Genomic DNA, 21,885 nt, shown 5'->3' with positions numbered 1-21,885 from the left:
GTATGTCTGTCTTGTCCTATTTTGTTTTCCTCTTGTTCTCCTTTAAATCTCTATGTTCAAGGGGATGATGGGAAACAAAGGTCGTTCAATCCATAAAGTCTCCCCCAGACACAAAATCTTCTCCAGCTTCTCAAAGAAAATTATATACCATTGGCTTGGTTTATGGTGGTGATTATTGGCTTACCTTGACTTCTAATGAACATCCTTAGGACTTGGTATTTTCATACTATTTTGTCTATTAAAGCCACAGTTTATTAATATGAAAGTTTAAGTAGCTTCTTTTGAATTAGATGACAAGCAATCTATTCATCTGGGTTCTAAGGACTAGTATAACTGAATAATGTTAATTCTTAGATTATCCCTTTATTTCTTGGGAAAATATTCTGTGTGGTCATTATTTAAAGCCATCTTCTTTGCTTCAGTCCCCTCTCACTCAGTTCAGGATAAGAACTGGTATGACTGGGCCATTATTTAGTCAATTAATGGAAGTTTTTTACATTAGTCTTTTCACTAGTTTCCTGAAAGATTTGGTTTCTAAAATGTCAAAATCAAAAATACAATAAACTGTTTATTTATGATGCCTTCTCTTAGTTCATTATCCACAAGTCTTTGAGTTTTATGAATCATAATAGAATCCTTTCCCCTCTCTATTTTATATGTTCAACAAGCTAGGCCTTTGCTCATAACCAAAGATGTCTGCTTTTCCCTAGAACAAACCTTTTACCTATTAACTTGAAAAATCCAAAGAATCAATATGAGCTTTTTTTCAGTACATGTTGCTGCACAAAAGCAACAGAGTTATTACCCTGAAAGAGAATCCCAAATGTGGTCTGCTGGATGGAGGGTTATGACCCTGTGGAAAACTAAATACTTCAAAGTAACTGCTCACCGTCCACCATAATCTGTCTATGGTGTACAAAGGTACAAAGGATTACTAGGTTTAAGCAAAATGCTTGTCTGGGCTCATTGCATTTTCCTTTAAACTGCCCATCACCATTTTGCCATGCTTCATTTTCTGTTTTTAAACCTACATTTTCAGATAATTTGGTTTTAAAATTATATTTACATTTTTAACATCCCTTAATGAGCTTATTTCATTGGTAGCATAAACCTAATTACAAGTCACACCAGGGGCTCTTTTGCTGTGGATTGTTCTTCCAATTTATACTGGATCAAAGATTGCTGGGCCATGAGCAGTCTGCTGATCTGCTTCTTTGCCTCCTCAACTATTTTAGTCATGAGATTGTTTTAATATTTAGGATTTGAAAAGGCCTCTGCCAGGTGACACTATCATTTTGCCTCACAGGGAATGAATATATTTTTTCTTTTCAAAGCGCTAAGCATGCAGTGACGGCGATCCTTGTGTTGTTTATGCCCCACACTCCCTCCTCCACAGTCATTCAGAGAATGTTCATGTGACAATTTAATTGTGCTTCTGTTGAAGTTAGTCAGTCTCGGTAATTAGGATCTTCATTGCATTTGCATGAGGAATCTAGTTAATTTTTTAAAGATCCCTTTATTGTGGTCATCTCAATTTCAAATCGTTTTATTTTTATTTCTTACTTTTTCCAGTTCTTTGTTTTACATTATTTTTGCCTCAGTTGTTACCAGTGATTTAACAACATGTGCCAGCGTGTTTTCTTACTTCTTTGAGGGGCCTGAAATTTTAAACATCGCATTCAAAAGAACACAATAAGTTCTATGGAGCTCAATTTATCTGCCTTAGATGAATGACAATGTGGAATGATTAAATCAAGCAATTAACATATCTTTTTTTTTCTTTTTATGTGTTGTTTTCTGGAATTTGTGTATGATGTACTTAAGCGGGGTTTTACTCTGTGTTTATCCTCCTGGAATTCATTGAGCTTCTTAGATATGAGGGTTGATTTTTTTTTTTTTTTTTTTTAAACACATTTAGAAAACTTTCCTTTTTTTTCTTCACATGTTTATTCTGGCCGATCTTAGAACCACTTCAGTTTTACTCATTTATGTTTTTGAATTTTTTCTCTGTACTTCAGTTTGGCCGGTTTCTATTCCTTGTCTTCGAGTTTATTGGTCTTACTTTCCAAAGTGTCCAGACTTCAGTTAAGCACATCCAGTCCATTTTTAATTCATATGTTATATACTTCTCGTTCTATTTAATGGTTAATTGTTTTAAAGTCATGGGTTGCTAATTCCAACATCTATGTCACCCTTGTTTTTTTTTTTTTTTTTTCTATTTACTGGATTTTTACTCCATATACTGGTCCTATTTTGCTGCTTTTTCTCATATTTCATTTTGTTTGCTTTTCATGCTGGGCACTGTGGATGCTATGTTATCAGTGTCTGGATTTTATTGTTTGCAAGCACAAAATAGTATTCAGTCCAAGATTCAAGGGCACCCCTATATTGACTTTTAAAATGATATTTCTCTCTGTCCCCCTCATTTTATTAATCTTTGCCACACTTTTAACCACCCTAGTATCCCCAAACTCAGATCTCTATTTTCTTTACTTGGTGTCTTTTCTGGAATCCATCCTTCTGTGATGCAGTTTGAAAATTGTTCCCAGGCACAAAACTAGATTGAATGTGGAGCTAACATCACATATTTTCCCTCAAGCATCAGATCACTGCATTGTCTACTGCCCAACATCTGAAAACTGTTGCTTTATACATCTTGTCCAGATTTATAATTTTTTCCATAAAAAGGTAAATCTGATAGTTTATATAGCCAGGGACAAAATCTCTGAAATTTATGTTTTTAGTTTTTTATATGAAAAATTATAGAATAAGCTCATTTAACTCCTTATCTCAAGCTAAGATTTGTTGTGAAAATGCATAGAGTTTGGAGATTAATTTCAGGAAAATTGACATATTTGCATTGGGTTTCCCATTAATTAACATGATCCATTGGCTTTTTCTTTAAAGTTTTTCAATAAAGTTTAAAATTTTTACATATTAAATCTAACACTTCTTTTGCTGAATTTATTCTTAGGTACATTATTCTTGTTATTTTTTGCTATTGTTAATAGTGTCTTTTTGAATTTGTTGTTGGTACAGAGAAATGTAACTGATCTTAACTTTGTGATTGAATTAATATAAATTAATCTTGTATTAACTCATAAACATTTATATTTAATTACATTGCTGAATTCTTTTTTTAATTATAATAATCTGCATCTAGACCATTTTGTATTTTGTTCGGTTACAATCACATCCACTACAGCTAATAACAGTTCTTTCTCCTCTTTTTTGATTTTTAAACCATTTATTTACTTATTTACTTACGCTTTACTGCACATATTTTAAAGTAATGGACCTGGATCTGAGTTTTTTAATCTCAGTACTAATATTAATACTTGCTACAAGAGCATTCTTGCATTTTGATTTATCTTATAGCTATACTCTGCAGGTTTCTCATTTTAGCTTTGATTTATTCTTTTCTTTATTTTGTTTTTGTTAGTGTTTCCTTATAATTCCTGAGTACAGCAATGCAGTAATAAGTTATTTTCTCTTATATTTAAATATTTTAAAGCTAAATAGCAATCTTACAAAGTTTCTGATCTATAGTATGGCAAAAATAGATGTTTGTCTGTGAAAATAATTTTGATGAAAAGAATTCTTTTTGACAACAGTTTTTTTCCCTAACAATTATGATCTTCCTTAGGAATTGGTGTGCTTATGTACACACCAGGTTATCTCCTACAGTGATATTGGACAACCAGGTCACTTATGTACCAGGTGGGAGAGGACCTTGTGGCTGGACCAGTGGATCCTGTCCTCAGAGGTATGTAATATTTCTTGAAAATAGCCACTGTTTTTGCACCATAATAAATTGTAGCTGGGAATATATAATGTTAGTCATCCAAGGTACATAATACATAGTAGGGTCAGGGGATGGTCGTCGCATTATGCTTCAGTAAGTGAAAATGTAGACACTAATAATGTTTGCCTCATATGGTCATTTTTAGAATCATTTGAGATCATGCAATAATATATTTAGCCTAGTGCCTTGTGCCTTGTAAGCATTCAATAAATGTTAATTCTCATGCTTATTTCTATTTTTACTATCACTATTACTTTTACTCTATATCAGGTCAACAATCCTGTCCTTTAATTGCTTATGAATTTCATGCACAATTTTGAAGATTTATTATTTTCTCTTCATGCCAGGTCAGAGACAAGTTTATAACTTGGTTCATATTCTAAAATTAGAAGTGCTTCTAGTTACAATTATGCATGGTAAAGCAGCTAAGTGAAGCTTTTCTTCTTGTATCTATTGTAATTAGCCATGTCATTTGATTATCATTAAAAAAAAAAAAAAAGGCCGGGCGCGGTGGCTCAAGCCTGTAATCCCAGCACTTTGGGAGGCCGAGATGGGCGGATCACTAGGTCAGGAGATCGAGACCATCCTGGCTAACACAGTGAAACCCCGTCTCCACTAAAAAATACAAAAAAATAGCCAGGCGAGGTGGTGGGTGCCTGCAGTCCCAGCTACTCCCAGCTACTCCGGAGGCTGAGGCAGGAGAATGGCGTAAACCCGGGAGGCGGAGCTTGCAGTGAGTTGAGATCCGGCCACTGCACTCCAGCCTGAGCGACAGCGCGAGACTCCGTCTCAAAAAAAAAAAAAAAAAAAAAAAAATCTATGTTGTTGTCCTAAAAGATGGGGCTGAGTAATTGATAAATTCTCTGAATTCATGTAGTCACAGTAGCTCAGCTAGGGGTGTTTCCAAAGAGCCTGCAATAAAAACTCAAATTGTTATTCAGGCCATGATGGCTAATGTTATGCAAATTGTCATACAAATAACTCAGGCAATGAATCTGACACATGGCAATCTGGAACAGTGCACAATAAGGATACATAAAATCAAGGTGCTTCTTAGTCCCTTGAGGAATAGCTAAGGTTCATGGTCCAGAGAGCTAAGCACATCTTAGGGATTTGGGAGAGCTGAACTCTATTTCTATTTTCACCCCTTACTCCCTTTGTGACAATTTCCTTGCCAATATGAGACACAAAGAATGCATTGCTAATTCTTTAGTAATGAAAACTTGACCACAGTAGTCCCTAGCATACTGCCTTTCTGGATTCAAGGTGAGCTCTTTTTATTTATTTTTTCTTTTCTTCAAACAAACCAGAAGTATTTATCTTTATTCTCAAATCTTATCTTTTTTATGCCTTCTGAGTGGGTCCATTCATTCGCTATTTTAATACTTATGTCATAATTGCTACCTTTTCTTTTATTATGTCTGAGCTACATGCAACAGATACTCAATTTGCCAAAGCAGGAATATTGACCCCAACAATAGTTCAACTAACTGCTTGAGCCCATCCTTACAAACTCTATATAGAGTCCCTTTCCAAATTGCTTTACTTCCTACTTAGCCTTAACTATGGGATTGCAGGTGATATTTCACTAGACAGAAAGATTTAGTGAAATAAATGAGGGTAAATGATTAGCATGCTTTCACAAATGGAAAGGATCTTGTAGCTCATTTTGCAACTGACAAATAGCCTCAGACATACTCGGTTACCTGTCATGTTATAGTAGAAACTGAAACCCAAGTCCCTAAAGGCCAGTCTATTATAATGTTACTGTTCCACATGTTCAGGGTTTACCCATGTGGATGACTGTTGTCTCCATATAGTTGTACGTGGCAAACTCCAGGATAATAACATGGGAGACTAGCCCACATGTCATGGGCTAAAAATCACAGCTCTACCCCTTTTAGATATGGGACTTTGAGCCAGTTATTTCATCTCTCTGTTCTTTTGGTTCCTCATCAGCAAATCAGGATAATAATAATGCCTTCATCATAAACTAATATGAAAATTAAGCAAGATAGTATGTGCCATTTTACAGACCCATTTGATAAATAGCAACTAAATATTAAAGTCACATGGGCAAGACTAATATGGCCAAATTGCACTTATGACTTACATTTACACACACGGAGCTCACAATTTAGTAGCATTCACTAATTATGTTGATTGTTGTGTTGAACTGCTATAGTTTTCTTATTTCTCTTCTGCTGTTTTATGGTTTCATCTTAGAAATAAAATTTCCTCATATTACATCGCTTCTCTCTCTCTGTCCTTCTCTGTCTCTCTCAGGGAAATACTATATGACAAAAATAGTAGGTAGTATAATTTCAAAACTTCGATGATAAAAAATTCAATGGGAAAATGATAGTGGTTATCAAAATTTCAATTAGATCATGAATATCCAGTTGTTTCAAGTTGTTTGATACTGATCTGGAGGAAATATAGATCTTTTAATTATAACAATATAGGAAATAATATGAATTGAAGTAGAATAAATTATCTCCATATAACTTTAAAATTGGAATGAAAATATGTTTTAACATTGATTTAGCTAAAAGTATTATCAAGAGAAAAGCTATAATATCTTTAGAAAGTCAATGACAGCTATCAATTTAAAATACCAAATACCTTAACTACTACTGCTTTTTGTAATGTATTGAAAGAAACCTAAGTTAGGCAATAATATTGATGATGAATATTATGATTATAACAGCTAATACTAAATAAATGCTTGTTATATTGTAGGCATTTCCCCAAAAACTTTACATTTATTATTCCAACTGATAATTTAATGTGAAACAAATAATTGATTTCCCCCCAACTGCTCAACTCTCTAGATCTCAGAAGATATCCAATCCTATCTACAGGATGCAACATAAAATTGTCACCTCGTTGGATTGGAGGTGTTGTCCTGGATACAGTGGGCCGAAATGTCAGCTAAGAGGTATACTCTAATATTAGTAATCACAATTCTGAACAATAAGAAACTGATTCTATTGAAGAAAAGAATAGCATTTCCCCCTTTGAACCAAGGTAAATTAACATGTAGCCAAATTCCTAGGACTGTTAACTTTCTAAGCTTTCTAACTTGGTAGCTTTTATAACACTCTGAAGTCTCATAAGCTAGTCTCTAATTTCTTCCCCCATTTTTATGTTGGATTTATATGATGAGCAAATGGAAATCTGATGAAAGATCTTACTTATTCTTAACAACAAGCTATAGAGGCATGCCTTATTAAAATATCAGGAATGCTAATTTTCAATTTTTAAATAAAGTGTTATTAGAAGTGACTCAATATAAAAATAAGACTACTCTCTAATTTTGTTCCAGTTCAGTTATTTGAAATAATGTGCATATGAATGAAATTTAGTATTAAAGGACATACAAAGCATGTCATGAATAATTCTCTTTTTCAAAATTCTAATGGAGCTATTTTTTTTTCAACCGAGGTTTTAAGGACTTTCTGGTGGCAAGGCTGATCAAACACATGGTAACCCGCTGTGGCCTAATATCCATGTGACTATTATTTTGCTTTTGGCTTTAAACAGGTTTCCTTTGAAAAATAAAATATGGCATCAGCATACATATTTTAAGTGAATGAATATTACGAGAAAGGCCATTAGCAGTGGTGGGGAGTTCAATCAACAGTGTAAGAGACTGTGATTAAAAATTAACATAAGTGTGGATAAACCATTATGACTCACATTAAGAAAAAGCAAATTATAATACAAAAGCTCTAGGAATCCTGCATTTTAGTTAGGGATATTATTTATGGTTTTACTAGCCCATACAATGAGAATCTGCAGGCAAATTTCACCATAATGCTATTTATTCTGGGTCTGGCCTGAATTTCGAAGATGTTATAAAAATTCAATTTATTTTTAGACTATAGAATGAATATGTACTGCATTTATAACCAGGCAAAATAACTTTTAAATAAAATATAATCTATGCTGAAAATATTTGGAAATAAAGAATTTAGCATATTCTAAAAAGGCCCAAATATGGCCCTGATTTCTGATTTCCATGAAGTACACGAATATACTCACAATGGTAAAACATATTTGTGTCTAGAGTTGGTGAATGGTTAAAAGTTCTGACTAGTATTTAGAATTCTGTTTCTGAAATCTGTATTTATTTTCTTCTACAAGGAAGGATATCATGAGATTATTAATTCCATCATTATTTCTTGGTGATTCGAGTGTTTGTTTGCAGAGCACATTTCTAGAAATTTAGGATGTTATTACACATCCTATTGGTAGACACATGGAAGGGAAAAAGTCTACAGATGAAACAATGTCATGGACTCTAGTTGATGAGAATTGTTGTTGCTCCATGTTTCAACCTTTTATACTTAGGAATCAATTCTTTATCACTATGGTGAACTACACACATGTAGGAAGAAAAAAACACCAGAATATCCCTGTAAATATAGACACAAGAAACAAAGACTAGTCGACAGCTTCAAATATAGACTGTGTCCTGCCATTCTCATTTTTCAAAGTATGATATGAAATATTTATGAATTCAAGTAGTTTAGGGATTGTCTAATGGCACCTTATATCCTAATTGGAAGTAACCTGTGGATAGGTTTTATACTAGATTTACAAATCATTGTATTGATTTCCAGTGACAAAAAATGTCCCAGAACAGTTCCGATTACTACCTTCTGTCATAACAGTGTAATTGGAACCACTCATAATTCAGGTATCTGCTGATTGATTAAGCTGTTATTGAAAGGCCTCTTTTCTAAGGAAATCTACAATGGGAATAATGTTCCAATGGCAGATGTGCATATTGTGTCATGTTGTCATACAACCAATTCTAATATAGCTTTGATTCCAAAAGAACCCCCTGTTGCTACCTACTATACTTTGACCATTCTACTTTTCACTTTTAGTGCAGTTGTATTTTCAATGACTGAATTTTCTATTAGTGCAATTGATGCACTGGTTGTGTTAGGAACTACTGTGTCCCTTTGTCCCTTGAACCTTCATTGTTTCTCTCCTGGGGGGCTGTTTGCACATTTTCCCTTCTAATAGCTAACCAAATTGTAGTAGGAAGATCTTGTAAATATGCAAGAAATATCACCAGTTCAGGAATAAATTGGAGCTATTTGCAACTGTACTCTTTTTTACTTCTTCTCCTCCACTTTTGTACCCTTCTTTCCATTTCTTTCTTGTATACCCTTCTTTCTATTTCTTTGGGGATGTAAATCCATCGCGAAACTGTTAGAAAGAGATGTGGTGACTCAGAATCCATGGGTGATTCTCTCTTTATTCCACAATATGCTAATCTGCTACACATGTACTTCAGCTACAACTCAGATAATCAAAATACTGGTAGCCACAGTTCTAGATTGCCTTGTAAAAATATTCATCATATTGTCAAAAGGAAACCAATTTTAAAAATCTAAATGAATAGAACCTTATATGGGGAAAAAAAGGAGCTTTAAGTCCAACATCAAAGTAATAATTCTGATATGTTTTACATTTGTTATGTCATTTTCTCATTTCAAATATATATATTTGTACATAATGAGGAATGAGTCATCAAAGACAGTTTGCACAAGGGTTTTGCCTTTAGAAAAGACCTAATTTTGTGATATGGTATTCAAGACACTTTTCAAAAAGTCAGCAATAACATACACTTAAACCTGTTTTATAAAATTTGCAATAATGCTCTTTTCCAGTAGATGTCTCTAAAATATTCTGAAGTGGGACGAGGAAAGCATGACTTACTTTAACGACACAAAGGGCAATGATTTAAACACAAATAATGTTAGATTACAGAGGATGAAGAAAACTTGTCTGCAAATCTGTTTTTAAAAATACAGTGGCTTTAATCATCAGATCCTTTATAGGAAAAAGGTATCTTATAACATTCTGTTTTGTACTACAGATATTATGAATGCTGACAAAATCTGAGCATGTACAAGTGCGGAAATAAACTGGCCCCACCATATGTTATGAATATATAACAAATATTTGGTTTTACAAATGCTGTGAAATCATGCAATAAATTATATAAGAGCTACTGTAACTAACATTTGAATATGGGGCTTCTCCAGCAGGAGGATTGTAAAATGCATTCCCTGTAGTTTTGCATGCCTAGTTCTTCCCAGCAGTAGCAAATGTTTTCTTCTTTGAGAAAGAACATTACCTTCTCTAAGCATCTTTCACAATAAAATGATGATGCCTTTAGTGAAGAACACTGTGTACCATAAGTGGTTGTTGCACCAAACTGCCTACTTCAATTTAACTAGTAAATCTCAGTAAAGCTTAATATGTACACCGAACATTCACCATGCCAGTATTCACCTGATATTGATGGATCAGCTGGAAATCTGTCTCCTCAAGCCACACAGGAAGGCTTTCTGGCTCTGAGTGGGAGAGAGCAAACATTCTCATTACTGAGTTGCCATTAATGACTTCCTCCGTATGGTTCAAAGGCCTGGAAGGAAAACAACAACAAAATAATGCAAATAAAACCCATCTAATTAAAAAAAAAAAAAGGATCTAATAAGGAAGCTGTTGCTCCTACTGTAGACACTTGGAGACTTTGCTTCTGTAAGTCCTTGATCTATCAAGGTCAGGGCTTCCATTGCAAGGGGAAAAGAAAGAGAGTAATTGTGCTGGGAGAAAAGCAAAAAGGAATCCAACTTAAAAAATATATTGCATTTAAAAAAAATCTGAAGTGCACAAACATCTTTACAAATTATTTGACTGAAATAAATGTCCTCTGTCCCTGTGCTTATCGCTTAGAAGGGAACAAGAAAAAGAAACTTAGAAATCTGTCCTGTAAGGAACAAAGCAAAGGTCTGTGTCAAGTGAAAGATAGATTGCTTGGAAAACCTAGAATCTGTGGCAGTCCCTGTGGTAGAGAATACATTTGGGGAGACAGAAAGATTGCTAAATGAAAAAACAAAAGAGCATCAATCAACGAGGCTCTTTATCACAGGAGAGTAACTGACTCCACTGTCAGAGATCCTATCAGCTCTTTGCTGTGGCTGGTTAAATCCCGTGTAATACATTGGGATGAATGGAAGTATTGAACTCCAGTCAACAAACAGAAGTAGGGAAAGATAACATAAACTATTGAATTTGTAAAACAGGCATTTCAGGTTTTCAACAGCCTTGGCAGGGACTCCATCTAATGAATTCCCGAGCAAAGAGATTCATGTGACCATTGGATCTCAAGGATCTTTGTGTGATGCTTAATAGTTGTTTCTTTTATTCAGGAGTACAGTTTTCTCACTTAGATTCTAAAAAAAAAAAAAAAAGGATTTAACAATATTGCTAAGAGCAAATGGGAAGCTTTATGAACATGCACATATACACTTGCAATTACATTAATTTTTGGCATTTAATACTATAAAATACTTCATAATCACATTTTCTTTCAAATTAGTGATCTTGAAACTATAAAATATGAAAAAAGCTTAATTTCTCTCATTTTATATATATTATTTTCATATACTGAGGAATGAATCATCAAATTTTAGTGTACAGGAAAACTAGATTTTTACTTGATTCTTCTATATATGTTTATTTTTTATCTCTTTCAATTGCTGTTTTTTTTTTCTTTCTGACAACTTTTTAATTTACTCTCTCCTCTCCCTTTTGTCACTGATTTTAAAGTTTTTTCTTATGTTTTTGGTTACTATTTTCAATATATTGATTATCTCCCACATATCACTGTCTATTCCCTTTTTTAATGTAATAGCATTTTTCAAGATCACATGAATGATATATATCTCAAATTCTTTGGACCCTCAGGTCAATAGAAAATTAAACTTTGATGCTCTTCATTTGCCTCTTTTCTATTCTTGACACTTTACCTCTCACCTAGGTACATTTTTACTTCCTGAGCATTCAGGATCTTTCCTGGACTGGGTACACAGAAGGAACTATATATTGATGAAGTGCTCCTACTGAAGTCTCAAATAGGATCCTAGAAGAGTTAAAATACCCCCCCCCCACATCCTCGTGTGTGTGTGTGTGTGTGTGCGCGTGTGTGTGTGTGAGAGAGAGAGAGAGACATTGCCCTTGCTTCCCAGTCCTTGAAGGATGTTAAGTAAAACATTATGTTATAATCTTCATATTAAATATGCAGCATGTAATACTTTGTAAGAAGTAAAATGAAAAGAATTGACTAAAATTCCATTATAAAATGCAACTTAAAATAACATGTCACTATTTATAATAAAGCTTTACCAAAGTATTTTGAACCCCGGAAATAAATCCTGTGTAAAATGCTTTTGTGATTTGTATTGAGGTCTCTCCACTTCAGGATCACGAGCACCCAAACCAATCTGCCTTTTGATTATGATGATTGGTGGGAAGGGGCAGCAGTCACAGTCAATACTGTATATAAATCTAAAATTAAGAATGCATTACTTTTTATTTTCTTAAATTAAAGCATTGTCTATAACACAATCTAAAACTACAGACCAAGTAAGAAAGTAAGATAAATCATACCAAAAATCACTCATATCATTCTAATAATTTCTAAGCAATTTATTGATTTCTACAAATTATATTGGTGTGGTCTTTTGCCATGGATGATACCAGCTAAATGATGTCCTGGTCAGAGAGATAATTTAATATAGGGAACTCTCTCAACCTCCTTTAATGACTTACCCATCAGATTTAGAGAAACTGGGTGACATGAGGTCTCAATAAGTTTGTAATTTCTATTAACATCAGTTAAATTATCCTCCTGCTGAATTATCTGTTGGGCTTTCCTGAATAAAAAGTGATTGCATTCAGTTTTTATCAGCACTTGAATACTGTGTGTATTTTTGAAAGTTTACTATCTTTACTATTAACTAAATCATGAAAATTCTTATATAAATATCCTATTTGTTTACAGAGCTTTGTAAATGTCATAAGGCCAAATTCATCTGGCAGCATAAATCAAGGAATATTTATTGCATTTTTTTAGTTTTGTCATATAAATTTTATTTTCAAACAATTTATTAGAAAACCTTTTTCTTATATAATTGGTCTTTTACTAATTTTTGTTTCAAATAGTATATATACATCTATAGATTTCAATTAATATATGTTCATTTAAAATAGAATATATAAGTTTCAAATGTATATTTACAGAATACATGAAATTTTTATATCTATACTATCTTTGATCAGATTTTTTAATTGTCTCCAGTTTAACAAGGGGAATTTTCTTTTCTTGTAAAGCTGAAAAAGATTGGCATTTCTGTTAGTGTGTCATCTCTGAAAATCAGTTCTTTTTTTAAAAAGTCTATTTTCCAAATGTTAAATTTCACAATTTATATGAAAGTGAATTCATAGGGCTTGATATAATTTAAAAAATGCCTTTTTAGCTGTAACATCACAGGCTATCTTTGAAGTCCAAATATCTTCCAATTTTTATTATTTTAATTTTTAGTATGTACTCTTGCTTTCCATCTGTCTTTCCATCTTTCTCTCTCCCTCTAGTCTATCTTTATTGTCTCTTCTCTATTTGATATATAGTAGTAAATATGAAATTCATCTAGAAAAGATTTCAAGTGTTTACTTGATAGCACATTATACTTTCAGTCAGAAATATTTGAATACAGTAACTTAGAGTGCCAAAATTTAAAAAAATAACAGAAGTCTATCTAAAATTTTGCCTGGAATTCCTGGTTTACTTTTTCACTATTATTGCACTGGCTTCACCTATCTAAAAAATTAAATTTTCACATACACAAATTTCGTGGAAAATTCCTTTCTCGAGTGTTCATATGTATTACTACATTACTAATGTAGTATTAAAGATGCTTTTCCTTCTAATTTACTGAGATTAAAAAAATTAACTGCTTTAAAATTCTTGATTTTTACATTTTAGTAAAATTATGAAAATACTTATATATGAAAGAGTTCAAGTTTCATTAATAATACTTTTATATTTTATCAAGTTGACTTTTAAGTTTTCTAAGAAGTTGTCTTACAAAAAGCAGTATCATAAAACTGATTTGTAATGATATTCCTAGATTAGTTTAGAATTATTATATTAGGTAAGTTCTATAATATTTTTACTTTCTAAAATGCTCTATTATTTTTAATGCTCTTATTATTTTAAAAAAGAAATAATTTAAAATTCTAATTTTTTTCTAAATATTTTATTTATTTTATGGGCACTTTATTAACATCTGATAAAGTATTTTTAAAGTTTTTTACTTCAATTGATTTCATTTAAAAATTTTATTATTAAGAATACTTATTTCATGAGACTAATTTCATAACATTCTTTAATATTTTCTTCTTCATGATTCATGGTTGCAAATGATGTTTAACATAATGGGTAAACGTCATTATGATGAAAAATGAGTCTAGTAATTTTATTTCTTTATTATACAAATTTGTATGATTGTTTGAATCCAACATTTACCTAGCAAGAAAAAATAATCTACCAATATTGAAAATCAAGTTGATTTTCATTCCAGAAATGTAGCTTATTTATTTAATATTGAATTTATTTTTTATAATTATTTGGTATTATTTAGATGTTGTACATATTAAAAGATGTTCCAGACTAACTGAGTTTGGCACAGTATCATTACCTAATTTACGACTAGGTTCCTAAGTGATACAATTTTTGTTTTATTCTCAGATTCAAAAAATTCATACTCATGATACCTGAAACAAATGCTTTTAAAATTTGGTTAAACTTTTGTTTCTTTTTCAGTGTCTTCAATAATTTACTATAAACTTCTGGACTATAATTATCAAATAACTATACATTTAGAACAATTAGCACATACTAATAAGTAAAATAAATTGAGCACCAAACGATTTGGAAGTTCTAGCAAATACATAAATCATAAGTAATGATAAACTGTTCATTCTACTAAAACACTGACTGTTTCACAGAATCTATGCAGTGCCTGACATCGGTCCAACAAAATGCTAATTTTGAAAAATAGTTTTCAGATGTTGCCACAGTAGGAATTCTATTCATCACATATCCTACAAAATACATCCTTTATCATGTATCCATGATGAACTTGTAATTAGTTAATATTATAATTGGCATAACTCAGCCTGTCAGTTATTGGACTTCAGCATTATATATTTGCCAACAGTTGTGGCTTTATTATATTTCAATATTTTAACAATTGGCCGACCACATTGCTACATACTGGCAAAACACAATCATGGAGTTGGGGAATGTGCAATGTTGCTAGATGGGAGTAAGGAGCAACAGTCTGGCTTTTGAGTGGAAAGCGATTTTATTTCTGAGACATTCTAAAATTGTCATTGGGCTGTAGATTTGATTGCTGTGAAGGCAGCACAAACACCCTTCATATGCTTCCATGCTTAGCAGTGCCTCTTTAGGGATCTTGTGCGATAACAATAGAAAGAATGGCAATGTCTACATAAGGAAATCAGGAAGCTGTGAAAGGCACCTTCCACCCCCATCCCACTTCACTCACTCTTTAAGAAATGGTATGAGACTCAAGGTTTTCGTTTCTTAAACTTTATTAAATCATGTCTTCAACACATGCCTTTGTTATTAACAGGAATGCTATTTAAGTCTATGAAGATTGATTTCTGGATTGCAATTTTAGTATTAATATATCTAGTATTTTCTGCATTATAACAATGAATTTCCCTCTTAGAAGTAGAAAGCTTAGCAATTTGTTCTAAATTAGTGTTCCTAACCAGGGCCATACATAGAAATCACCTGTAGAGTTTTTTGTTTTGTTTTGTTTTTTAATACGCACATGTCCCATTCCCCAAAATAGATCCACTGAATGAGAATCTCAGGTGAGGGAGTGAAAAGAACATGGACACTTAATGTTTCAAAGTATACAGGAACTTCTGATTTCCATCCATGAGAAAAAAAGTTTCTAATGGGATGTAAAGAAATATGTGTTATAATAAAAGTTAATGATAGCAAAGGAAATTTGAAGAGTTACCTTGTTTGTATACCACAAAACAATATTATCTTTGCTTTCACTATAATTATGCTTCCCTTCCTAACAAAGTATCAACAGCCTACTGAGTAATGGTACTACCTTCAAATGCACCAGCTCTTTTTGTTTCTATGATCTAGCCAAAAATGTAAGCAGCAAATAAATGAAAAGATCATTGTTCGTCCTGTTACATTCACCTGTTCTTACCGCTATAAATACTTATAAGTTTGTATCCTTAACACTCATATTTAAATTAGTAGGTCCAAGGTGGGGTTCTAGAAGTTCTACGGCCAAAAGTTTCCAGGTGATGCTCATACTGCAGATTAAGGAACCCCAGTCTAAGAACCATTGCTTTACTCTCTAGTTATACTCTTGGATGGATTTACATTTAAGCTGCCAGAATAAAAGGCCTCATTACACCATTTAAGGAGGAATCGTGATAAAAATTTATGCAATGATTAAATGGCTGTATCTGTGTGAATTAATTTAAACTTACACTATAATAACCTTATTGCTAGGTCTTAGAAGAAGATTTACACTTTTCACCACCCACTCCATCCCCTAAATAATTACACTATTTCCCAAGCTGCAGATTGCCTTTGTCCACCAGATAAGTCAACAATTACACAGGACTTTCTAGAATACAGTGGAGGAAATGAAAATCAAAAAGAAACAGCATCAAAACAAAAATATTGGACATGAATGGAAATTCATTAATTTAGCTCAATGCCCTGAAGAAAAACAATGCAAAATTCAATCTAACAATAGAGACTCAAATTAATATCAAATATACTTCCTGTGGAGTAGAGAAGCTTAAGTACTATAGTCACGGCCACATATGGCTTAGGGAGCATAATTAACATGTGCCAGAGATGCAGAGTTTCATTGGTTCATAAATTCACATGGGAAGAAGCACAGCCAGACACAAAACACTTGTTTCCTCATGTCTGACATGCAGACTTTAATGGATAAATTTGTTCATTAGAAGTCTGTAAATTAAAGCCACATTATTTGATGGTCTCAATATTTTATTTTATTTATTTTTATTTTAATTATTTATTGATTGATTTATTAGTAGAGTCCTGCTCTATCCCCCAGGCTGGAGTGCAGTGGTGCCATCTCGGCTCACTGCAACCTCCGCCTCCCAGGTTTAATTGATTCTCCTGCCTCAGCCTCCCGAGTAGCTGGAATTGCAGGCACCCACCACCACACCAGACTAATTTTTGTATTTTTAGTAGAGACGGGCTTTCACTATGTTGGCCAGGTGGGTCTTGAGCTCTGACTTCAAGTGATCCACCTGCCTTGGCCTCCCAAAAGTGCTGGGATTACAAGCGTTAGCCACCACACCTGCCCTGTTCTCAATATTTTAAATAGTTCATTTCTCTAAACTGTTTTCCCCAATGAAAAACTATATTGCCATTTAAAATATTACTTGAGTCATGTTAAATTCTTCAATAGAGTTGATTTATTTTATGAGAATTTCTATTTAATGAAATTTCACTGACTTTACCAGTTGATTTGCTTGAAATATGCCTGCAATAGTTTACTTTTATTTTTAGTCCAGTTTGAGACTATAAAAATCTGGAAACAATCCATTTAAGTGGCACTATTAATGAAATACCTATTTTTATTTTAGTAAGGAACCTGTAGCTGTCCCTTTTATCCAAGTAGACCTCAGTTGGAAATTGCCTTGTTAAACAATCAGCCTTTGTGGCAGTCCACTTATAAAGCTGTTACAGCTTTTAACACAGCGGATTTTAAAATCCCCTCAATTAGGCAGGCAGTATACATCTGCTAGTTTACACAGCTCCTGCAAACTACTATCCATTTTCATGGAAAGGAGGCCTGAATAATTTTATTTGTTTTCCAAGCAGAATTAGAGTCCTGCATTTCCCACTCCAGTGTGGTGTCACATTGCCCTATGGTTGGGGGCGGAGCAGCTTACTATGCAGTCATCCCCGACCATCATGCTTCAGTACACGGGAAAATGAATGTCAGCCACATTATTGTTCAGGACTGGAAAAAATGAGGCCGTCCCAGCGGTTAACTGTCTCTGTTCTCTTTCTGCTTCCTTTTAGCCCAGGAACAGCAACATTTGATACACACCAACCAGGCTGAAAGTCATACAGCTGTTGGCAGAGGAGTAGCTGAGCAGCAGCAGCAAGACTGTGGTGACCCAGGTCATAGACTGTAATTGCTATCATCTCTAACCCAATTATTGCCAGTGCTATTTATTACAACTTCTAAGCAAGAAATCTCTTAGCTGTCAAATGATTGGTGGTGACACATTAGCATACTTCTCAGTCCTTTTCTACTGGTGCTGGATGTTGGGAGAAATTGTGGATAAGCTATAATAGGTACTGAAAAGACCATGTATAATTATTGAAGCTTTGTGTGCAAACACAGAAGGAATAAAAATGCTATGATATTAGGTTGTAAGGAAACCACAGGTTTCCAAAACAAGACCAAACTTTCGTTCTCCAAAGAGTGCCATTATGGAAGACCCTTGACATGGAAGGAACAACACATTATTTTAAGGGATCTAAGAAGGTTCTCTTCCATTCATTGATAAGAGATCGCTTAACAGGTGCTGATCCCTAAGAAACGAAATTATGACTAAGAATCAACAAGAACCTCCTGCTGATCCAAAGCTGGCATGTCACATGTTTTTCCGTCTTTCTAATCAGTTTTTGCCATTTCTTTTAAGCTAAACTTTAGCTCTGACAAACATAAGGTTGGTTGCTGCTAAAAACATCTATTCACTGTGTTTGGCATGGATCTAGTCATACAAAACAAGGCATTCAATTAAGAAATGTCACTTAAAGGGCTGTCTTGAAGAACACAGCTGAATATCCCCTAACAATGGTATTGTAATTTTTTAAGGGATTGAAATTCAGTATCTTTATAAAAGACCATAACATTCTTGAATTACTGCAATACATGTGTAAAGGGATAGACAGTATTATTGCTATATAAAGTGATTCAAACTAAATTATAAGTCTCTTTATCCTTGATTAATGAATACCTCAGTAAACAATAAAATTCTCAGAACATAGCTACAACTACCTACATATATACAGCTGCATATTTTTAATATCGAGGTATTGAATTTGGAAGCAGAAGATGAGCCATCAGCTCTGTAACTGCGAGCAAGTTATTTTGGTTTTCTGTCCCTTTGTTTCTTTTTGAGAGTGTAACAGTAACTCTTTGAAATAATTTTTTTAAAACAGAAAATTCTGAGAAAAGTTAAAACATTTTAGAAATCGAAGCTATTATAATGCTTTTTACAAATTTCTACACTTAGTCTTAACATTCAAGTTGCCATTTGCTAAATGAATATAGGCTTATAGTTTCAAATGTATTAGTGCAAATATAGTTTATTTGAATTACCTTCAAATCTATCATGAAATTTAAGTGATTTTAAATATATATATATATTTAATTTTTAATTAAAAATTGAAGTGGTTTTAGGCCAGGCACAGTAGCTCATGCCTATAATCCCAGCACTTTGGGAGGCTGAGGCAGGTGGATCATGAGGTCAGAAGATCAAGAACATCCTGGCCTACATGGTGAAACCCCGTCTCTACTAAAATAAAAAAAGTTAGCCAGGCATGGTGGTGCCTTCCTGTAGTCCCAGCTACTTGGGAGGCTGAGGCAGGAGAATCTCTTGAACCCGGGAGGCAGAGATTGCAGTGAGCCGATAGCATGCCACTGCCCTGCAGCCTGGCGACAGAGCGAGACTCGGTCTCAAAAATAAAAAATAAAAAATTAAGTGGTTTTAAATACATATAATTAATTTTTAATTTTTGTGGGTACATAGTAGGTGTATATATTGTTTTGATACAGGTACACAATGTGTAATAATCACATAATGGAGAATGAGGTATCCAGCCCCTCAAGCATTTATCCTTTCAGTTACGAACAATCCAATTATATTCTCTTAGTTATTTTAAAATGTATAATTAAATTATTATTGACTATAGTCACAACATTGTGCTATTAAATAGTAGGTCTTATTCATTCTTTCTTTTGCTCTTCTTTTTTATTTTTATTTATTTATTTATTTACTTATTAATTTTTTTAGAGACAGGGTCTCTCTGTGTCACCCAGGCAGGAGTGCAGTGAAGTGATCATGCATCTGAAGCCTCCATCTCCAGAGCTCAACCAGTCCTCCTGCCTCAGGTGCCCAAACAGCTGGGACTACAGGCGTGTGCCACCATGCCTGGTTAATTTTTTTTTTTCTTTACAGAGATGAGGTTTAGCCATGTTGCCCAGGCTAGTCTTGAACCTCTGGGCCAAAGCAGTCCACCTGCCTCAGCCTCCCAAACTGCTGGGACTATAGCTGTGAGCCACTGTGCCCAGCCTCTAACAAAATTTTTATACCCAAATAAAAAACAAATTTGTATTTATATATTTTTAAACATATATACACACACACACACATATATTTAATTTTTAATTAAACATTTAAATGGTTTTAGGCTGGGTGTGGTGGCTCACGCCTGTAATCTCAGCACTTTGGGAGGCCAAGGCGGGTGGATTACAAGGTCAGGAGATCAAGAACATCCTGGCCAACATGGTGAAATCCCGTCTCTACTAAATTAGCCACATGTGGTGGCACACACCTGTAGTCCCAGCTACTTGGGAGGCTGAGGCAGGGGAATCGCTTGCACCTGGGAGATGAACCATTCCACCTCACTCCAATCAGCCATTATCCTTCCCAGCCTCTGATAACCATCCTTCTACTCTCTATCTCCTTGAGTTCAATTGTTTTGATGTTTAGATCCCACAAATATGTGAGAACATGTGATATTTGTCTTTCTGTTCCTGGCTTATTTCCCTTAGCATAATGATCTCCAGTTGCATCCATGTTGTTGCTTTGTTTTTTATGGCTGAATAATACTCCATTGTGCATATATACCACATTTTCTTTATCTATTCATCTGTTGATGGTCATGTATATTTCTTCCATATCTTGGCTATTGCTGCGAATAGTGCTGCAATATACATGAGAGTGTGGATACCTCTTGGATATACTGATTTCCTTTCTTTTGTGTATTTACCTAGCAGTGGGATTGCTAGATCATGTGGTATCTCTCTTTTTAGTTTTTGAGGAACCTCCAAACTGTTCTCCATAATGGTTGTACTAATTTACATTCCTACCAACAGGGTATGGCGGTTCCCTTTTCTCCACATCCTGGTCAGCATTTGTTATTTCCTATCTTTTGGATATAAGTCATTTTAACTGAGGTGAGATGATATCTCATAGTAGTTTTGGTTTGAGTTTCTCTGATGATCAGTTATGCTAAGCACCCTTTTATATGCCTGTTTGCCATTTGTGTGTCTTCTTTTGAAAATGTCTATTCAAATCTTTTGCCCATTTTTTGATTGGATTATCAGATGTTTTCCTATAGGGTTGTTTGACCTTCATATATATGTTGATTATTTAGTCCCTTGTCAGATGGGTGGTTTGCAAGGATTTTCTCTCATTCTGTGGGTTGTGTCTTGACTCTGTTGGTTGTTTCCTTTGCTGTGCAGAAGCTTTTAAACTTGACGTGATCCCATTTGTCCATTTTTACTTTGAGCATCTGTGGTTGTGGGGTATTACTCAAGAAATTTTTGCCCAGACCAATGTCTTAGAGACTTTCTCCAATGTTTTCTTGTAGGAGTTTCATGTTTTGAGGTCTTAGACTTAAATAGTTAATCCTTTTTTATTTTATTTTTGTGCATGGCAAGAGATAGAGGTCTAGAGTCATTCTTCTGCATATGGACATCCAATTTCCCCAGCACCATTTATTAAAGAGATTGTCTTTTCCCCAGTGTTTGTTCTTGGCACCTTTGTTGAAAATGAGCTCACTGTAGATATGTGGATTTGTTTCTGGGTTCTCTATTCTATTCCATTGGTCTATTTGTCTGTTTTTATTCCAGTACCATGCTGTTTTGGTTACTATAGTTCTGTATTATAATTTGAAGTCAGGTAATATGATTCCTCCAGTTGTTCCTTCAGTTGTTCTTTTTGCTTAGGTAAACTTTGGTTATTCTGGGTCTTTTGTTGTTCCATATAAATTTTAGGATTTTGTTTTTTTTTTTGTATTTCTGTGAAGAATGTCATCAGTGTTTTGATAGGGATTGCATTGAATCTGTAGGTTGCTTTGG

At 33.8% G+C, this 21,885-nt stretch overlaps 1 protein-coding gene across 1 annotated transcript in view; it reads left to right on the top strand.

Annotated features, from left to right (window-relative positions):
• The window catches only part of MMRN1 (multimerin 1), a 76,093-nt gene that overhangs the window by 26,867 nt on the left and 27,341 nt on the right, over positions 1–21,885 (top strand). The window contains exons 3-5 of the mRNA XM_025385752.1: positions 3,647–3,766; positions 6,640–6,746; positions 17,808–17,909. Of these exons, the coding sequence (XP_025241537.1) occupies positions 3,647–3,766; positions 6,640–6,746; positions 17,808–17,909 (329 nt within the window). The remainder of the gene's footprint in view (positions 1–3,646; positions 3,767–6,639; positions 6,747–17,807; positions 17,910–21,885) is intronic.

This window comes from Theropithecus gelada, chromosome 5, assembly GCF_003255815.1.
Source record: "Theropithecus gelada isolate Dixy chromosome 5, Tgel_1.0, whole genome shotgun sequence".
NCBI lineage: Eukaryota > Metazoa > Chordata > Mammalia > Primates > Cercopithecidae > Theropithecus > Theropithecus gelada.
Note: the sequence above shows the minus strand (reverse complement) of the source record. Positions and strands in the feature narration are given on the sequence as shown.